We start from the raw sequence: 16005 nt of genomic DNA on the forward strand, positions 1-16005 counted from the left end.
CCCAACATGTTTGAAAACATATTGAATGTGCTGAAGTTGCACCACTGGACTCATGTCTGGAATACGACTCTGCTGTTGTACAGACAGGTCTGTAGCATCAGAGCTGCTCACAGTGTGTTTCCTTTCCGTCTGTTTTGCTTCCTCCCTGAAGTTTATGGTATTTTCATGTGAGTGGTAGCTTTCTAAACGACGGGAGAGGAGATCTTTGATTCCTGTATCTGTGAGTTCTGAATGCGTTGGATGGAAGCCTTGTGAAAATAAACAAAATGAAATTGAACATGTTGAAATGTGTGTATGAAAATAAAGAGTATATTCATTACAAAAGGGAGAGGAACTGTTTTCAGAAGCTTCTTCTCTGTGGAGCGATGCTTTGTTGCTCCCGCAGCCTCTGAAGTGTAATTTATGACCTGGAATCCAACCTCCTAACCCCAAAGCATCAGGCCGGGGCATTTTTCAGCTTTTATCTGAAGAACCAGAGAAACCACACTCTGCCATTGTCCTCCACAACAATGCAGATTTCCTCATCCTCTTCTTCCTGTTACCACAGAGTGAAAGACCGATACCTCTCCTGTGCTGGGCCTCTGCTCAAACCCTCTGAAGATGTGTTTTTCACTTGCGTCTAAAGGGGGGTGAACATCACACAGCTGCTTCCGAGATGTCATTGTCCTCACGTGAATGCAGAACATCTTGTCTTTGCATCTCTTCACTGGGATCACAGCGTCTTCTTCTCCTTCCAGTGATGTAAAGAAGCCCTGAATTGGAGGGGATGGGCAGCTACACCCCCTCAGGCCACTTATCATGGGTGAAGAGACAGGGTTGTCTGCAGCTCTGATAATGCTGCTGAACGAAGAAAAACAAGTGGGTGCAGTGAGGAGATAAGAAACCGTTTAGGCCTGTGTCTGTAGGTGTGTGAAACTCTGCGGCCACCGATACTTCGACACATGCAGGGATTAAATTGGCCCGGAGCCAACGAGGAGCTGAGGAGTCATCATGCAGCGGTTCAGCTTCACAGACGTTTCCTGTAAAACAAATAAATAACATGTTTTTTACTTCCTCCGATCCATAAACGCCAAGACTTACGTGATCGATATTAACTTCCGTGCGCTTTTACGCACGGCACAGGTCCGTTTGGCTCACATTCCTCAGTCACTACAAGTAGTAAACATCAATGAGCACGTGATTCCCGCCCATCATCCGGACATTGAAAAGTTTTGCAAGCTGCCCCCCCCTCTGACTTTGGGAGAAAGTAAACAGCTCAGCTCGACGCGTCTTATCGCTCCACAACAGGCGCGTAACCGCGCTGCGCTATCCATGGTATCTCAACCAAAAACAAGCCCCCCCCCGGCGAGAGCTGCGACAGACGCGTCTGTGGAAGTCATTCTTCAGTGATGCAGGCGGACAACAGAGGGACAAAGTGTTTATGTCCACAGAGAAGACAAAAGGATGACATGTGAGCACCTGAGCCGAGTGTTGGCACTTTGCGTTGTTTTCTGCGCAGTGCGGACAGCTTCCTTCGCCCAGGGCGCACGGGATTTCCACAAGAAAGGTAGAGTAACAGTTCTATACAATAGATTAGAGTCGATTTTAGGTAAAAACAAGTGGATCTATTGTGTAAATTGTGATGAACCGTTTAAAAAAAGAAAAAGAAACAGTTGTTTCCATCGTGTTGTCGGAGTTGGTGACTGTATTTCGTGTCATTAGAAAAGCTTCTGGTTGATCTGCCGGCTCTCATGGGCTCTTACACATGTCGGTTCCCCCCCCAACTGTGCCCCTCTTAGTGGCTATGATGCTGAAGGAAGAACCACTGAACCCCAAGTGCTTTACTGAGAGCAGGAACGACTTCACGTGTTTCTGGGAGGAAGATGAGGAAAGGGCCGGTTCTGTGGATCAGTACTCCTTCACGTACACGTACCAGTGAGTCACAACATTGTGGACAACAATATCCCACAGTTCTTACTCTATGTTTCTGTAACAAATAAAAAAAACACATCAGTCAAGATACAGAAGAACTAGATCCACCCAGAATAGTGTCAGGTTGGGTTTCTTAGTGATTTCTCAAATTTGAAGCCACAGTGTTTGTGTCTGTCCTGAACAGAAATGAAAAGAGCAACCGGTGCCCGTTGACAGCCGTCCCTGCAGCAGATGGGAAGCTGCTGTTCGTCTGCCACCTGAATCAAACCCAGATGTTTGTCCTCATGGACATTCAAGTTCACCGGGAGACGAAACGGATCCACAACCGCAGCCTCTGCATCGAGCTTGTCTGTAAGTTGGTTTTCTGGAGACGCTGCCGACGTATTCCACAAAGTTGCATTCAGAGAAACTTTATTTAAAGCTGCTATGCTCAATATTTTCACATTGACAATAAATCACATGACTACTATAGCAGCTGCTTGTCTGACACACAACAGTTAAAGCAGCAGCCTACAGTGAAGACCTCCAGCTTGTTTCTGCTGCCTCGTGGGGCCACAAGTTGAGTCGTTGTAGATTTAAACAATGTTGTAATCAACACACACACGTGCCCAACATGTCTGAGATGAAGGAACACGTCTCTCTGCAGATCTCTTCGACCCTCCTGCTAACGTGACGGTGAACAACACGGGGAAACAGGGTCAGCTGAGGGTCACCTGGCTGCCTGTTCCCTTCAAGTACATGCCCGACGGCATGATGTACGAGGTCAGCTATACCCCAGCGGACAGCCACCCGGGGCAGGTAGGGTTCATCCAATCGCCTGGTACGTTAGAGGTTGAATCCTCGACTCCTTTGATAAGTTGAGGACTCTCTTGTAGGTCGAGGAGGCGAAAGCGAAGTCCGAGCTGATCCTGAGGAACCTGCAGCCGGGGACAAAGTACAAGGTGCGAGTCCGTGTGAAGCTGGATGAGCTCAGTTACAACGGCTATTGGAGTTCCTGGAGTGAACCGGTGTTCATAGAAACACTGCCGGGAGGTGAGAATTCATCTGTTCAAGCAAAACAAAGACGTGTCACATGTTCTCTGCTGTGGAGGTGACTTCACGTTGGTTTAGTTTGTTTTTCTTACTTTGTTCCGTGTTTCATTCTGGGCCTCCTGCAGAATTTGACCCGCTCATCATGTCCCTGACTCTCATCATCTCCTTCATCCTCGTTGTGCTGTCGCTCACCGTCCTCCGGTCCCATCGCAGGTCGGTCACAGACGGACACATTCACATTTCAGATTTGCTCACCACATGAACACATTGCTTCATCTGAGGATTGTGTTTTGTAGGTTTCTTACAAAGAAGATTTGGCCGACTATCCCAAGTCCTGAGAGCAAGTTCCAGGATCTGTTCACAGTTTACGGTGGAGACTTCCAGGTGAGAATGAGACTTCAGGCACATGAGAGGGGCGTTCCTCTGAGCTAAGTGCTAACGTGAGCATGCTGCATCGTCTCAGTGTCCTCTCAGTTTAACTTGATCCTCATGTTTGTGAACAGGAGTGGTTAGGCCACGCCAACGGAGGCTTGAGGTTGGCTCCAGCTTTCCTCTGCTCAGAGGAACGCCCCTCTTCTCTGGAGGTGCTGTCGGAGCTCAGTTTTTGCCCCTCGCCGCCGCTGCCACCCAAAGTCTCCAGAGCTCCAGCCGCAGACAGGAAGGAGGACGTGGACGTGAAATGGCCGGATGAGAGAGAGACGTTAGAGAGGGGCAATCCTGCTCCGACAGACGGGTGGAGAGCAACGCCATGCGACCACTGGCTGATGGACCGCTTACGGGCCCTCCACCAGCAGCCGATGCCCTGCTCCCAGTCCTCTCTGCTGGAGTCTCAGGACACGTACGTCACTCTCAGTAACCACAACCACAGCGAGGGCGAGCACCTGGACGATATTCTAGAGGAGACCTTACCCCTCGAGGTGCTTTTTGCCTCCAGGAAGACTGCGCTGTGTGAATCCCACTCGGACCTGGGGTCAGTGCAGCAGAGCTCCGGCGGTCTTTCGTCCCAGTCCAGCTTCGAGTACCCAAACCACCCCTGGGCCCTGAAGGGCCTGGGGTACACCTACATGGCAGTGGCAGATTCCGGGGTCTCTATGGATTACAGCCCCATGAGCAAAGCGGACGATATTGGGAAAGTGGTTATCTACGCCAACGAGTATAATAATGAGATCCCCTCGCACAGGAGGCCGTTCCTGCCGCGGCATCACCGTGTGCTCGATGACGGCTGAACGCACAGAGACTTAAACCACATGGCCTCACGACAACTGTTAAAAGGCGAATCCAGGATTCTGGCTCTGGCTGAAACACGGAGCGGACTCACAGCGCAGTGCCAGCTGAAGGACTCCTGCCAAGTCATCCCCGATCTGTAGAGGACAACACCATTACATGGAAATGGCAGCTGTGGCTTCTGCAAGGAAATATTCATGTTTGAGATAAGTTTCGTATTATTTTTAAGCTTTTTACGAGTAGACGTACAGAAATGGAAAATGGAAGCATTTTCTGCCCCTTCTCAGTTTTATTTTTATTTTTGTCAACAAATCCCATGAAAAGACAAAAATCAGCTGATCCTCATCCACAAAGTCGAACGTACATTAGCTCGTTCCTTTGTTCCACTCTCCTCCAATTTGATCTAAATAAGTATAAAATTAATATAATAATATATTTACACATGATAAATAATATATATAACAAATATATTTAATATTGGGTTAAATATAAGTTAATATGAAACAGAAATTAGTATGAACATAAAAATACAATAAGTATAAACTAGTTTTATTTATCATGTTTACCACCTTAGTTTAGCACATGAATTAGCTCATGTTTGGTTATTAGCTTGAAGCACAAATAGGTGCGATGTGGTGACGCTCGTCTAGAGGAGAACATGAATGAGGATTTAAATTAAAATCCATCCTGTGGTTCCTAAGACGTTTCAGTTAATAAAAACTTAACGTAGGTTTGGGAAGTTGGAAAATACAGAAAGACGAACTAGTTCGTTTTTCTTTATTCGTGAGATTTGTTGACAATAACTTTCCGCGTCAGATCTAAATCGCTTTCACTTGAACCCGGCAGCTACAAAGTCAGTGTCATTTCCAAACCTGATAAAACTGTATTTGTAAATAACATTATGATGTTTTGTTTTTATATTTTATCACAGTTGTATCAGAGAGTGATCAAAATCTTAAGTTGTTGTTATTCTCTATAAAAAAAATATTCCTGAGCAAATAAAATACAACTTCTACTGTAGGCTGTGCAGGAAAGTTTTAATATTCATTCTCAGGTAACTGCAGATGGTATTTAAAACTAATTTAAGTCAACACTGCCGTCTAACGAGTAAAGCACACGTGACGTTTCTAAACATTCAGATTTATTCAAGTTTTTTAATCAAACTGAATAATTTCCGTGTTTCTTTTTTTATGCTTCTTTGCTTTTGTGGCTTTGGAGAATATTTTGTTGCTGAAATTGTAACTGCTCTTAAAGTATATGAATATATTTCTACACATTTCTGACTAATATGTTGTAAAAAAATAAAAAGCAGTGTGACTAACAACTAACTGACAACTAAAGGTGTGAACCCACTCTCTTCCAAGTCGTTCACAGCAGCAGTTCCTCCATCTTTCTTCGTTCTCGCCCCTTGGACAGTTCTTCAGTTTATCACAGTGTCGACAGAGAAACAAACCACTCACTCACAAAGTCAATTTAGAGTCTCCGGTTAATCTGCATGTCTTTGGACTGCGGGGGGGTAGTACAGAAAATCAAGATTTATTAAATATGATAAAATAATTATCTTTTAATTTGCTGTACTATTTGAAATCTTACTAATATGCAACAGCCAGTATATTTTCACTCTCAAATGGAGAATAGTTCATTTTTTTTAATTAATATTTTAGTGGTTTTAAATTGAAATTGTAGGATCTTAAATTTGTATTTCCTAACTACCACTTCCTTCAATGTTTTCAATCCTCAAACATTTTTCTCTCTCGGCCGTGAAATTGTTTATTTTCTAAATAAGTATTTTCTGATGTGTAAACTACTTCTACTGTGATATCACCCAGTTTAGTTCAGTGGTTCATTCTTGTTAATTCCTCTCAATTTGTAAATCAATGGTTTCCAACCAGACTGGACTTGAGTAGCGTTGATTAAGGGAACAAACATTGATATACTATACAAAATATATGTTTATTTGAATATACAGTGTATTTTTGACCGTTTACTTCTGTGTATGATTTCAAATTTTAACTCATTAAACATTTTACATCTACAACCATTGTGGTCCATTTAAATTATATGCAAAAAGGTTGAACAGCACATATAATATATGATATTACATTACATTGAACCCGATGAGCAATAACAGTCAAGAAATGCTCCATGAAATGAATAAAAAACACTTAAAGATGAAGTGTAACAGTGACCAAGGCCAAATAATGCTGAAAATTAGCCTTTGCTCTGAGCAGAAACAATCCCTGAGTCAACAAATACAAATTTCTAATATCACCCAACTGCTCAAGTTCTTGACACAGACGTTTCAAACCACCTTAAACTCCATTAAACCATTAGGGAAAATCAACAGCTTCCACTCCCGGGCCACAGCGGGCCCGTCCCCACCGTCTTTAGAACGGGATGCCTCTGTGACGCCTCTGCCTGAAAGGTAAACGTGCCACACCTGCTGCAGTCCAGCTGCTGCCGCTTCATATCCTCCGTCCGGGTCCAGGGTGCAGCGTACCTGGAAATAGCGATCGAGGATATCGAGGATGGGATCTGAAGCAGAGGGCTCCCTGCTGGCTTGTCCGGCGTCGACTTCCGACTGGTAGGAGGCGATGATGCGACAGGGGCCGGAGCTGGAGGACCGCTGCTCCAGGACGCGTGTGAGAAAGGCAGCAGTGTCACACAGCAGCGCAGACAGGTGGGCGGCACACGACTGCCCCCCCGGGTGAAGTTCTCTGTGGCTGCCACCTCTGGAGCCAAACAGGAAGCCCTCCAGCCCGTCCACGATGATCAGGGAGGGCGGAGACGTGCTGGGGGACTCGTGAAGGGCGGCCACCTGCTGCAGGAGCTCCTCCACTGTCCTGGGGTAGCAGAACTGGATTTTCTTTAAAAAGTAAAAAGTAGAAAGTGCATTGATAGACAGAATTTTAGTGAAGCTAGAAAAACTATACTATCCAAACTGGAGCAAGTGTATTTATATTATTAAACGATTGTTAGTCTATTAAATGTCATAAAACGGTCAAGAAATTATCGACATCTCTGAGCTAAGGAACATGAATGAAAGTAAATTAATTATCACATTTCAGAAGCTGCGAACCTCAAATATTTTTGTAGTTTTGCAGAGAAAATAACAAATAATAAAAATATCCATTATCAAAATAGACCAACAGATTGTTTTAGCTCTGCTGGGCAGGAGGGTTCAGTTTCCAGGAGCTTTCAATGGCCTAAACGCTGCTAAATGATTTGTTAAGAATTAATAAAAACATTATTTATAACCTGAGTCATTTATAGCTCAACACAACAATGTCACCACTGATGACAGCCTCCTATTTACTGGACTTTTATGCATTGTGCATAGTTCACAGTGCTGTTGTTGCTTGTTATGATGGTGGTGGTGGTCTGGTCTCGTACCTTCAGACTCTCCGGACTCGGGACCAGTTTCTGCAGAGACGCCGGGAGGCTCCGGATCAGGGTCCGGGTGAAGAACACGACCCGCAGCCCCGGGTGCGAGGCGGCGGTCACGGCCGCCAGCAGCAGCACCGAGCGGCTGACGCTGTTCTCCCCGAGCAGGAGGGCGCTGCTGCGGGGAACCGGCGGAGGAGGAGAGTCCCTGAGCTCCGCGTGGGAAGCAAAGGTCCTGAACACCAGGTTTAAAATGTCCGTCATGTCAACAACACGTGTTAATTAACTACATCTCTGATAAAGATGGTTTCAACTTCCCCGCTGTTGTTTACATGTGGCACGCTGGTGTTCGGCCTGCTGCGGTCCGGGTGGAAAAGATGTGTCTATTAAAGGTTCCGCCGTGGTTGTCAGCGCGCAAAGTATATATAATATAGTATTATACATTAGATAGATATATAGTTTATGTATAAATATATATAAAGTATATAAAGTTGACGGGTCCCTGCTGTGGGAAGAAACTCGCCTTTACCGCTACTTCCGGTTAGGTCTCGTACAACTTCCGGCTCGATCACAACATCAGCTGTTGTGGCCAAGATGGCGCTCAAGCTGACGGAGCCGGAGGTTCCTCTGGACACCGACCGAGCCGGGGACCCGGGGGAGTGTGCCCTGCGGCGCTGCAGGGGGAGGCCCAGGCTCACGGACACGGACCGGGCCCAGAGGCGCCTCGAGTCCCGGAAGAAGTACGACGTCCGGAGGGTTTACCTGGGGGAGTCCCACAAGCTGTGGAGCGAGCTCCGCAGACGGACCCGGCTCAGTGACGCGGGACTGGCGGAGTATCTGATCCTGCTCGACTCCACGTATGGAGACAAGTACCAGGAGACACACTGCGGGTACGAGCCGCGTTCACACAGCACGACAGGGTGAGGGAGGGGGGAGAGAGAGAGAGAGAGAGAGAGAGAGAGAGAGAGAGAGAGAGAGAGAGAGAGAGAGAGAGGAGGGTGAGAGAGGAGGGTGAGAGAGGAGAGAGAGGGAGGAGAGAGAGAGAGGGAGGAGGGTGAGAGAGATGGAGGGTGAGAGAGATGGAGGGAGGGAGAGAGAGAGAGAGGAGAGGGAGTGAGAGAGAAGGGTGAGAGAGATGGAGGGAGGGTGAGAAGGAGGGAGAGGAGGGTGAGAGAGAGAGAGAGAGAGAGAGGGGGAGTGAGAGAGGAGGGTGAGAGATGGAGGGAGAGAAGGAGGGAGAGAGAGAGAGAGAGAGAGAGAGAGAGGAGAGGGAGTGAGAGAGAAGGGTGAGAGAGATGGAGGGAGGGTGAGAAGGAGGGAGAGGAGGGTGAGAGAGAGAGAGAGAGAGAGAGAGAGGGAGTGAGAGAGAGAGGAGGGTGAGAGATGGAGGGAGAGAAGGAGGGAGAGGAGGGTGAGAGAGAGGGAGAGGGAGTGAGAGAGGAGGGTGAGAGAGATGGAGAGAGGGAGGGAGGATGTTAAGAAAGAAAGAGAGGGGGAGAGGGAGAAAGAGAGGATGTAAAGAGAGAGGGAGGGAGGGAAGATGGGGAGAGAGAGAGGGAGGGAGCGATAGAGTGAGAGAATGAGGGTCCAAGCAAATATGAGGTGCTGGATTTATATCCACCTGTTTATGGTGAGAGTCAGAGTTATAGGATAGTAAACGTAGAACAGCATGTGTTCATCATATCGTTGGACGTCCTCTCCTCCCTGTCAATCACTGTCACCATGTTTTCAGCTTTGTGGTTTATCAGGCGTCTCTTCTTCCACTTGACTCTTTTCAAACAACGTGATTCTGACTTTTCAGGAAGAAGATTGTTCCAGAAGTCTCAGTGAAACAGAAAAAAGGTGAGTGGTGCCACTAATAGATGTGGGGGGGGTTATATCCCCAAATCAATCACAGAGGTGTTAAACATGTGTCACAGCTGAATTTATTAAAGTCACTTTTAAAATGAAAATGTTGGGATAAGAAAACATTCCTCGCATTAATTGACTCCATATCTCATAATTCTGATTTACAATCTGTATTTATATTTGTTGTGCCCTAACTTCTCATCCTTTTCTTTGCTTTGTCTCTATTACTCTAACGTCCTTCCCTCATGTGTGACCTCTTCCTGTTCCCCAGGCAGAAAGCACTGTGTGTCGAGCCTGCAGAGCCTGGTGTGCTGGTACCAGGAGCACTCCCGCTCCTGCCCTCACGAGCCCCAGCTCAAGACTCTGGAGCTGCAGCCCAACTTCTCCACTTCTGCCGTCTGGCAATGTGACGCCAACCACTCCTTTGTGCAGTACCTCTTCTCACCACCGAGGGAGGCAAGTGACTCTGAACGCGAGGAGGAGATGAATGAGGAGGAGGAGAACACGACCAGAGCAGATTCGCTCTCGGCTAAAAGCGCAGTGAGCAGGAGGAGAAGAAAAGAGACTCTCAAACTATTCAAAGGTGCAGAATGAAAACTTTATTCTTTGTCTCATTTCAGGTTTTGTTGTTGTCGTCTGCAGCCTAATCCTGAATTCATGATCAACACGTTATTTTCACTGTTTTCTGTAGATGTGGGAGAAAATGAGGATGTTTCTGAGGAACAACAAACAACCATGAGCCCGATCAAAGAGGCTGATTCTCTGAACCACCAGCCCAGTCTCGAGGCTTCTTCCAAGGAGGTTCCCCTGATGGTGCAGCCTGTGTGGGAGATGGAGATGGAGGAACAGCAGGGGTCCCCCCCTGCAGCATTTGTCTCCATCTCCTCCGAAGAGGAGGCCGAGGATCTGAGGCAAAGCAGAGACGGAGAGGAAGGAGAGAAACTCATAGAAGAAGACATCAGTACTCTACCACATAATTATGATTGTGTTGCCATGACAACACCCGTGGCTGATAAACTGGAGAAGACGGACGAGGAGTCAGTGCTGTCGCAGAGCTTGAGCAGCCCCGTTGAACTCACAGTCCCATCAGGTCCTCCCATGCAGGTCCAGGAGCAGAGTGATCTGTTTCCCCCCCAGACTCTGCAGACGGTGGTGACCAGCTGTGAGATCCCTGACCAGAGAACGGCTCTGGAGGGCTCTCAGGTTGGTGAATCAGTGTTTAGCAGAGAAGTGCGCAGTGTACGCTCAGGAATGTGCTTCTACTTCCTTCAAAAAGTTATAATGGTTGTTCCATTTTTATTTCTCACCCCCCCCCCCCCCCCCCCCCCCCCCCCCCAGTTAATTATAATCACTGGCCCCAGCTACGAGGCCCTGGCGTCAGAGGGCATCCAGCTCAACATGGGCGGAGGAACCGTGGAGGAGGTCACCTGCACTGTCATCGGGGGCGTCACTTACAACCAGGTGTGCTCCTGTGACTCAAAAATTACAACAGCAGAGGACGAAGACTCCATGACAGGTTCGCTACACCTGGGTGCAGGGCGCTCGGCTGTGAATATCATGTCTACCTTCTAATGTAATGTCTTCAGATGAAAGTACACAGGTCTACTTTTCCTTCCACACTTTGTAAGAATCATGTTTACATAGATAATCTCCTGAATCACTTAATATCCCCTCTTGGCCTGACTCCCTTTGACTTAATGTGATGTTAATTACAGTAAAAAGCCATCAGTCCATATGTCAGGGGACATTTTAGATCCAGACGATATCTGCATATTGTAATGTCATATTGTCTCACTGTTCTTCTGCAGGTCTGAGTGACAAACAGCTGCTGCAGCCTGCGGATGCTCTGGAACTCAGTGGTGACAGAGAACTGCAAAGGAATCTGAGCAGGTTTGTGATGTATTAACTCAACACGTTGAAATCCAGAGCAGGTTGACTCTGCTAGATTCAGGATTTGAGGACAAGGACGCCTGCAGTTGTTGTCTTCTTGTCCCAGCGAACTTCACGGTGTCTTTTTCTTTGCAGTGTCCGGTCAAAGAGAAACAGACGAGGCCCAGTCATCGAGGCTGACGGGATGCTCAAGATGTTCCACTGCCCATACGAGGGCTGCAGTCAAGTCTACGTAGCGATCAGCAGCTTCCAGGTACAACACCAGCTCCCGTTCCTGCCTCATGCGTCAGTTTGTTTAGCTGAAGATTAAAATCAGCCTTTTGTTACACTCGCTTTAGAACCACGTGAACCTGGTGCACAGGAAAGGGAGAACCAAGGTTTGCCCCCATCCAGGCTGCGGGAAAAAGTTCTACCTGTCAAACCACCTGCATCGCCACATGATCATCCACTCAGGTGGGCTGGCCGACAGTAGGAAGCTCAGAATCTGAAACTCTTTCTTTACAAACCTTCCGAGTGTAACTGGATCTTTTTGTACAGGGGTGAGAGACTTTATCTGTGAGACGTGTGGAAAATCGTTTAAGCGAAAGAATCACCTGGAGGTTCACAGGCGGACGCACACGGGAGAAACGCCGCTTCAGTAAGTACAACATTTATATTGATGCACAGTTTTGCACTGACCAGATCAGAAGCAGGACAAATGTGAAACATCTATAAATACATTGATCATAATCACTCTTATCTTCCCTGTTCCTTCCGTCTCGTCTCCTCACCCTCGTCACCTGTCAGATGTGAAATCTGCGGCTACCAGTGTCGCCAGCGTGCATCCCTGAACTGGCACATGAAGAAACACACTCCAGAGGCTCACTACAACTTCACCTGTGAGTTCTGTGACAAGAGGTTCGAGAAGCTGGACAGTGTTAAATTCCACAAGCTAAAGAGCCACCCCGACAAGCAGGCGACCTGAGGCGCTGGAGCGAGCGCCGCTGACAAGGAGCTGAACGGGAACAGGTTCAACCCTCACGAACCGAAGGACGACTTCCAGCGAGGAGAGAGACGTTCCTCCGCTGGGGTTGTGTTGCTTCTCTCGTCCAAGAGGTCAAGGATCGCCTGTGGACACACAAACGGTGGACGAGCCGCTCGGACTGCTGTGCAGGAAACAGCAAGAAAGAAAATCTTAATCCACTGTTGATAACTGACCAAATGATCATCCAATCCAAGTTACACAACCATAACTAGGCTTGGCAGCTCGGTCAAGCGTTGGGTTTCTCTTCATCTTGACGGGAAGCCACTGTGTTGAGGCTACAGCCGCAGATTTTACTTTGAAAAGACATTAACTCTGCTGCAGATACGCCCGGCGTCCACGCTACTGTGGAGTGGAGACGCTGCTGGTCCCGTTTTGATTTAAACAGTCTGGACGGGCAGAGACAGTTTGGAAACGCTGACATAGACGCTCACAGCCTCTTGCTGATTGGGTCTTTACAGTCAGAACTTAGCCTTCGCTGATTCGTCAGGCTCCCGTCACATGACCCCCTTCTGAAAGAAAACAACCGGTGACCAGAGGACAACACAACATGGAGAATCAAGTGTTACTGACCCTGTTGTCTTTATCTACAATGATACAGCTGCTAACATGTATATTTTGAGCGAACTGACCCTAACAACCGAATGCTTTCTGTGCACATTGGCACACGCATGCTGTTCCAGGTAGAAACATTTTGGGCTCTTTTTTTTTTTTTCCAGCTTTTCCAAAACCAAAAAATCACAAAAGATCTAAAGATTGAAGGAAAGAATTCCATCGGGTGTTTGTCTGCTCCGACGTAAGCTACAGACGTTAGCATGGCTGGCTCACCAGTTTCAGGGCGGTGGCATTTACTACGTTGTTGTGGGAGTTACAAACACAACATGGGTTTACCAACACATCCACCATTTAAAAGTTAGTTACTGTTTGGCATCATTAGCTACATTAGCCCTGCTCCTTCCTGGGTCTGAGAGAGTCCCACAACAAAGCCTGATCCTATCGGACGTAGCATTACGCTCTTTAAACCCAATGGTTGATGGTTAAAATCCTCCTTATGAAGCCATTTTCTGTCAATGACACAAAAAATATAAATGTCACCTGTGTAAGCCGAGCAGCTAACGTTGAGCAAAGTCACGTTGGAACAAAGCAACAGTCTAATCTTGCATATTTCCTTATCAGACTTTAAACACTAGAAGCTCTCAACTGCGATACAGGATTATTTAGACAGTTTCTTTATTCCCACGATTTACACATGAGGCTTTTTGCCGGGGACTTGCTGCTTTACCCTTTTTGTGGCCTTTTGGTAAAACAGTTGACCGAGGACGGCGTGTTCAGCTGCGTGTGGAGCTGATATGACTTGGCTGGTAGCTGCCATGTTCTTCCTGTGTTTGCGTGGCTTTTCTCCAGCTTCCTCCCACAGTCTAAAGACATGTTCGGTTGAGACTCTAAATTGACAGACAGAAGGACGGACTGATGAAATCTTGACAGGACCGTGAACACCTCAGCAGAATCGATGGTCACCAGCTTGGAGGAGAAACCTGCTCTTTTCTACCTCTGTCTGAAATCAACGTCCGCTGTTTCCAAGACGATTGAACGTTATTTCCGTTTAAGGAAAAAACAATCGTAGGCCTTGAAAACCAGTATAATGGTCCTTTTAGCGATAAAGCGTGATTTGAATATGATTGCTCGACCCTTTAATACACAACCAAGACGGATTATTGATGACGAGCAGTGTGGTGGATGAAGATATTACTACTTACAGTGCATGTAGTGACACAAGTGTCGGCTCTTTCATTTCAGTGATTCAAATGTGAGCATCTGTTGTGTGGGACATGTTTCTCCATCTTCCATCTTGGTCCTGACTCACAGGAGCAGGAGATAAATTCCTGTAACTTTCATGTGACAGTCTCTCAGGAAAATTCACCTCAGCCATCTTGTCTCCTGTCTGTATTTCAGTTCCTGACTAAACGCACTCACCCTTATGATTCACTAAAATATATGAAAATGAGTCATTTGCATTCTGTCATTCTTCCTTTTGAATTCTGTTTGTGTGACAAAAGCGGGGAGTAATATGCAAAGTCTCTTACGTAATGCACTCCTCTGTGTTTGTGAGAGCTGGTGATGAAGTGCGGGCGGGGGGGGGAAGTAAGAAAAGGCCTGAGAAGCAGCGTCCTGACACCTCGTCATTGAATGACTTCATAGACCCCCCCCCCCCCACACTCTGCTGAGTGCTGCTTTCTGGATGTTTGTGTCAATAGTTAAGTTTAGTTTGTTTGAACGTGATTGGAACAGTTTCACCAGAGAACTGAGCGAAGTCCTGATAAAGAGCTGAGTTTGGTATTTGATAGAATTTGCGAGGATGCATTATTTATTCGTTTTCCTCACACACACCCGTTCCACACCTGTTCTTATCAGCTTCTTCAAAATGTCACATCTCTATTGTCACGCCGTGAGTGATCATTCGAGTATTCTACAGTAAATCATCTATTCTCACTCGGTCGTCCGTCCGTCACTCTCAGGATTGTGAAACTCAGAGTAAACCAGTATTCACAAATCACAATTTGCCTCATTGGGCTTAACGAGGTCGACTAGAGTGAGGAAAAGCTTCAGAGTAAAACTTAGTAAAGGGAAAATGTAACCGAAGAAACCTCAGAGAACATCAACAGAATTGCAATATTTACACTATTGATGAGAAAAGACTGTCAAACATAAATGAAGATGTGTATCAATGAAGTATTCATACCAAAGTAAATGTCTGACATGAAGGGAGCAACATCTAAATTATTTAAGGAACCTTGAAAGGTGGTTTTATTTATAAAGCACATTTCATTTGGTAGATTCAAGGTGTTGAACTGAGACAAAAATGAAAATAAATCCATTTATAATCAGAAAGTTCAAAACAATTTCCAACGACTATAAAAGTTAAAAAGAATAGAATAAAAAAGGTAAAGAGGTCAAACAGAGTACTTTGACTTTTGGAGTAACGTGTGCAAATTTGCATGGACACACTTGAAATGAGCTGGAACCCGATTTGTTATGGTAATGATCAGAGTCTATACTGGGCTGTGGTTTGTGCAAACCAGCACCTGCACATCAGCAAGGCAAACACGTTCTTTTGTCTCGCTGTGTTTCCTGGAGAGAAACGCACTGTACCAGTAATGCTCCAGTGGTTCCTCTTGGTTCAGTCACAGAATCACTAATGTGTTTGTTTTTCAAGCGACAGAAACCGCCGCAGTTGTGTCATTAATTTTTTTCAAAGCTCGGGGTCAGAGTCCAAATTAATCCTGAGGCTCCTGACGATTTTCTTTTTTTCTATATTCTGTATTTCTTATCGTCCTCGGCAGGTGAATTTTGATTCACTTGCAGATTTATATTATTTTGGATAATAGCAATTAATAAAAGAAGAAGGTTCTTGGTTTGAATCCTGGTTTGGCCTTTCTGTGAGGAGTTAGGAATGACGTGTGTGTGATACGCTGGTGAACCACACCTCTCCACCCTCAAAGGAGAAGTGGTAAAGATGATGGATGGATGAAGGGAGGGATGGAATGTGATGTCATCCATTACTGATGTTAAAAAACATGATTTTATGCAACTTTATTGGGAGCATTAATCAATGGGGAGCAGTGGTCCTAACACTGATCCCTGTGGAACCCCAGAGAAAATTTAGTACTAACAGAGATAGATAATCTAGGGATATT

At 46.2% G+C, this 16005-nt stretch overlaps 3 protein-coding genes across 3 annotated transcripts; 2 read left to right on the forward strand and 1 right to left on the reverse strand.

Moving 5' to 3' along the window:
• Positions 1 to 1343: 1343 nt before the first annotated feature.
• epor (erythropoietin receptor) lies at positions 1344 to 4399 on the forward strand. The gene is made up of 8 exons (XM_034594478.1): positions 1344 to 1546; positions 1779 to 1914; positions 2096 to 2262; positions 2558 to 2709; positions 2787 to 2943; positions 3069 to 3156; positions 3240 to 3327; positions 3447 to 4399. Exons 1-8 carry the CDS (start codon positions 1444 to 1446, stop codon positions 4167 to 4169), a joined length of 1614 nt encoding a protein of 537 aa, XP_034450369.1. The 5' UTR covers positions 1344 to 1443; the 3' UTR covers positions 4170 to 4399.
• Positions 4400 to 5940: 1541 nt separating this feature from the next.
• Positions 5941 to 7891, reverse strand: swsap1 (SWIM-type zinc finger 7 associated protein 1). The gene is made up of 2 exons (XM_034594482.1): positions 7561 to 7891; positions 5941 to 7033 (listed from the first exon to the last, which is right to left on the reverse strand). Exons 1-2 carry the CDS (start codon positions 7813 to 7815, stop codon positions 6470 to 6472), a joined length of 819 nt encoding a protein of 272 aa, XP_034450373.1. The 5' UTR covers positions 7816 to 7891; the 3' UTR covers positions 5941 to 6469.
• Positions 7892 to 8117: 226 nt separating this feature from the next.
• On the forward strand, positions 8118 to 13022 carry znf653 (zinc finger protein 653). The gene is made up of 10 exons (XM_034594474.1): positions 8118 to 8441; positions 9353 to 9393; positions 9671 to 9982; positions 10091 to 10602; positions 10738 to 10915; positions 11208 to 11289; positions 11425 to 11542; positions 11628 to 11742; positions 11827 to 11926; positions 12076 to 13022. The coding sequence occupies exons 1-10, from the start codon at positions 8146 to 8148 to the stop codon at positions 12251 to 12253; spliced, it is 1932 nt and encodes a 643-aa protein (XP_034450365.1). The 5' UTR covers positions 8118 to 8145; the 3' UTR covers positions 12254 to 13022.
• Positions 13023 to 16005: the final 2983 nt, after the last annotated feature.

Source organism: Hippoglossus hippoglossus, chromosome 8 (assembly GCF_009819705.1).
Source record: "Hippoglossus hippoglossus isolate fHipHip1 chromosome 8, fHipHip1.pri, whole genome shotgun sequence".
Lineage (NCBI taxonomy): Eukaryota > Metazoa > Chordata > Actinopteri > Pleuronectiformes > Pleuronectidae > Hippoglossus > Hippoglossus hippoglossus.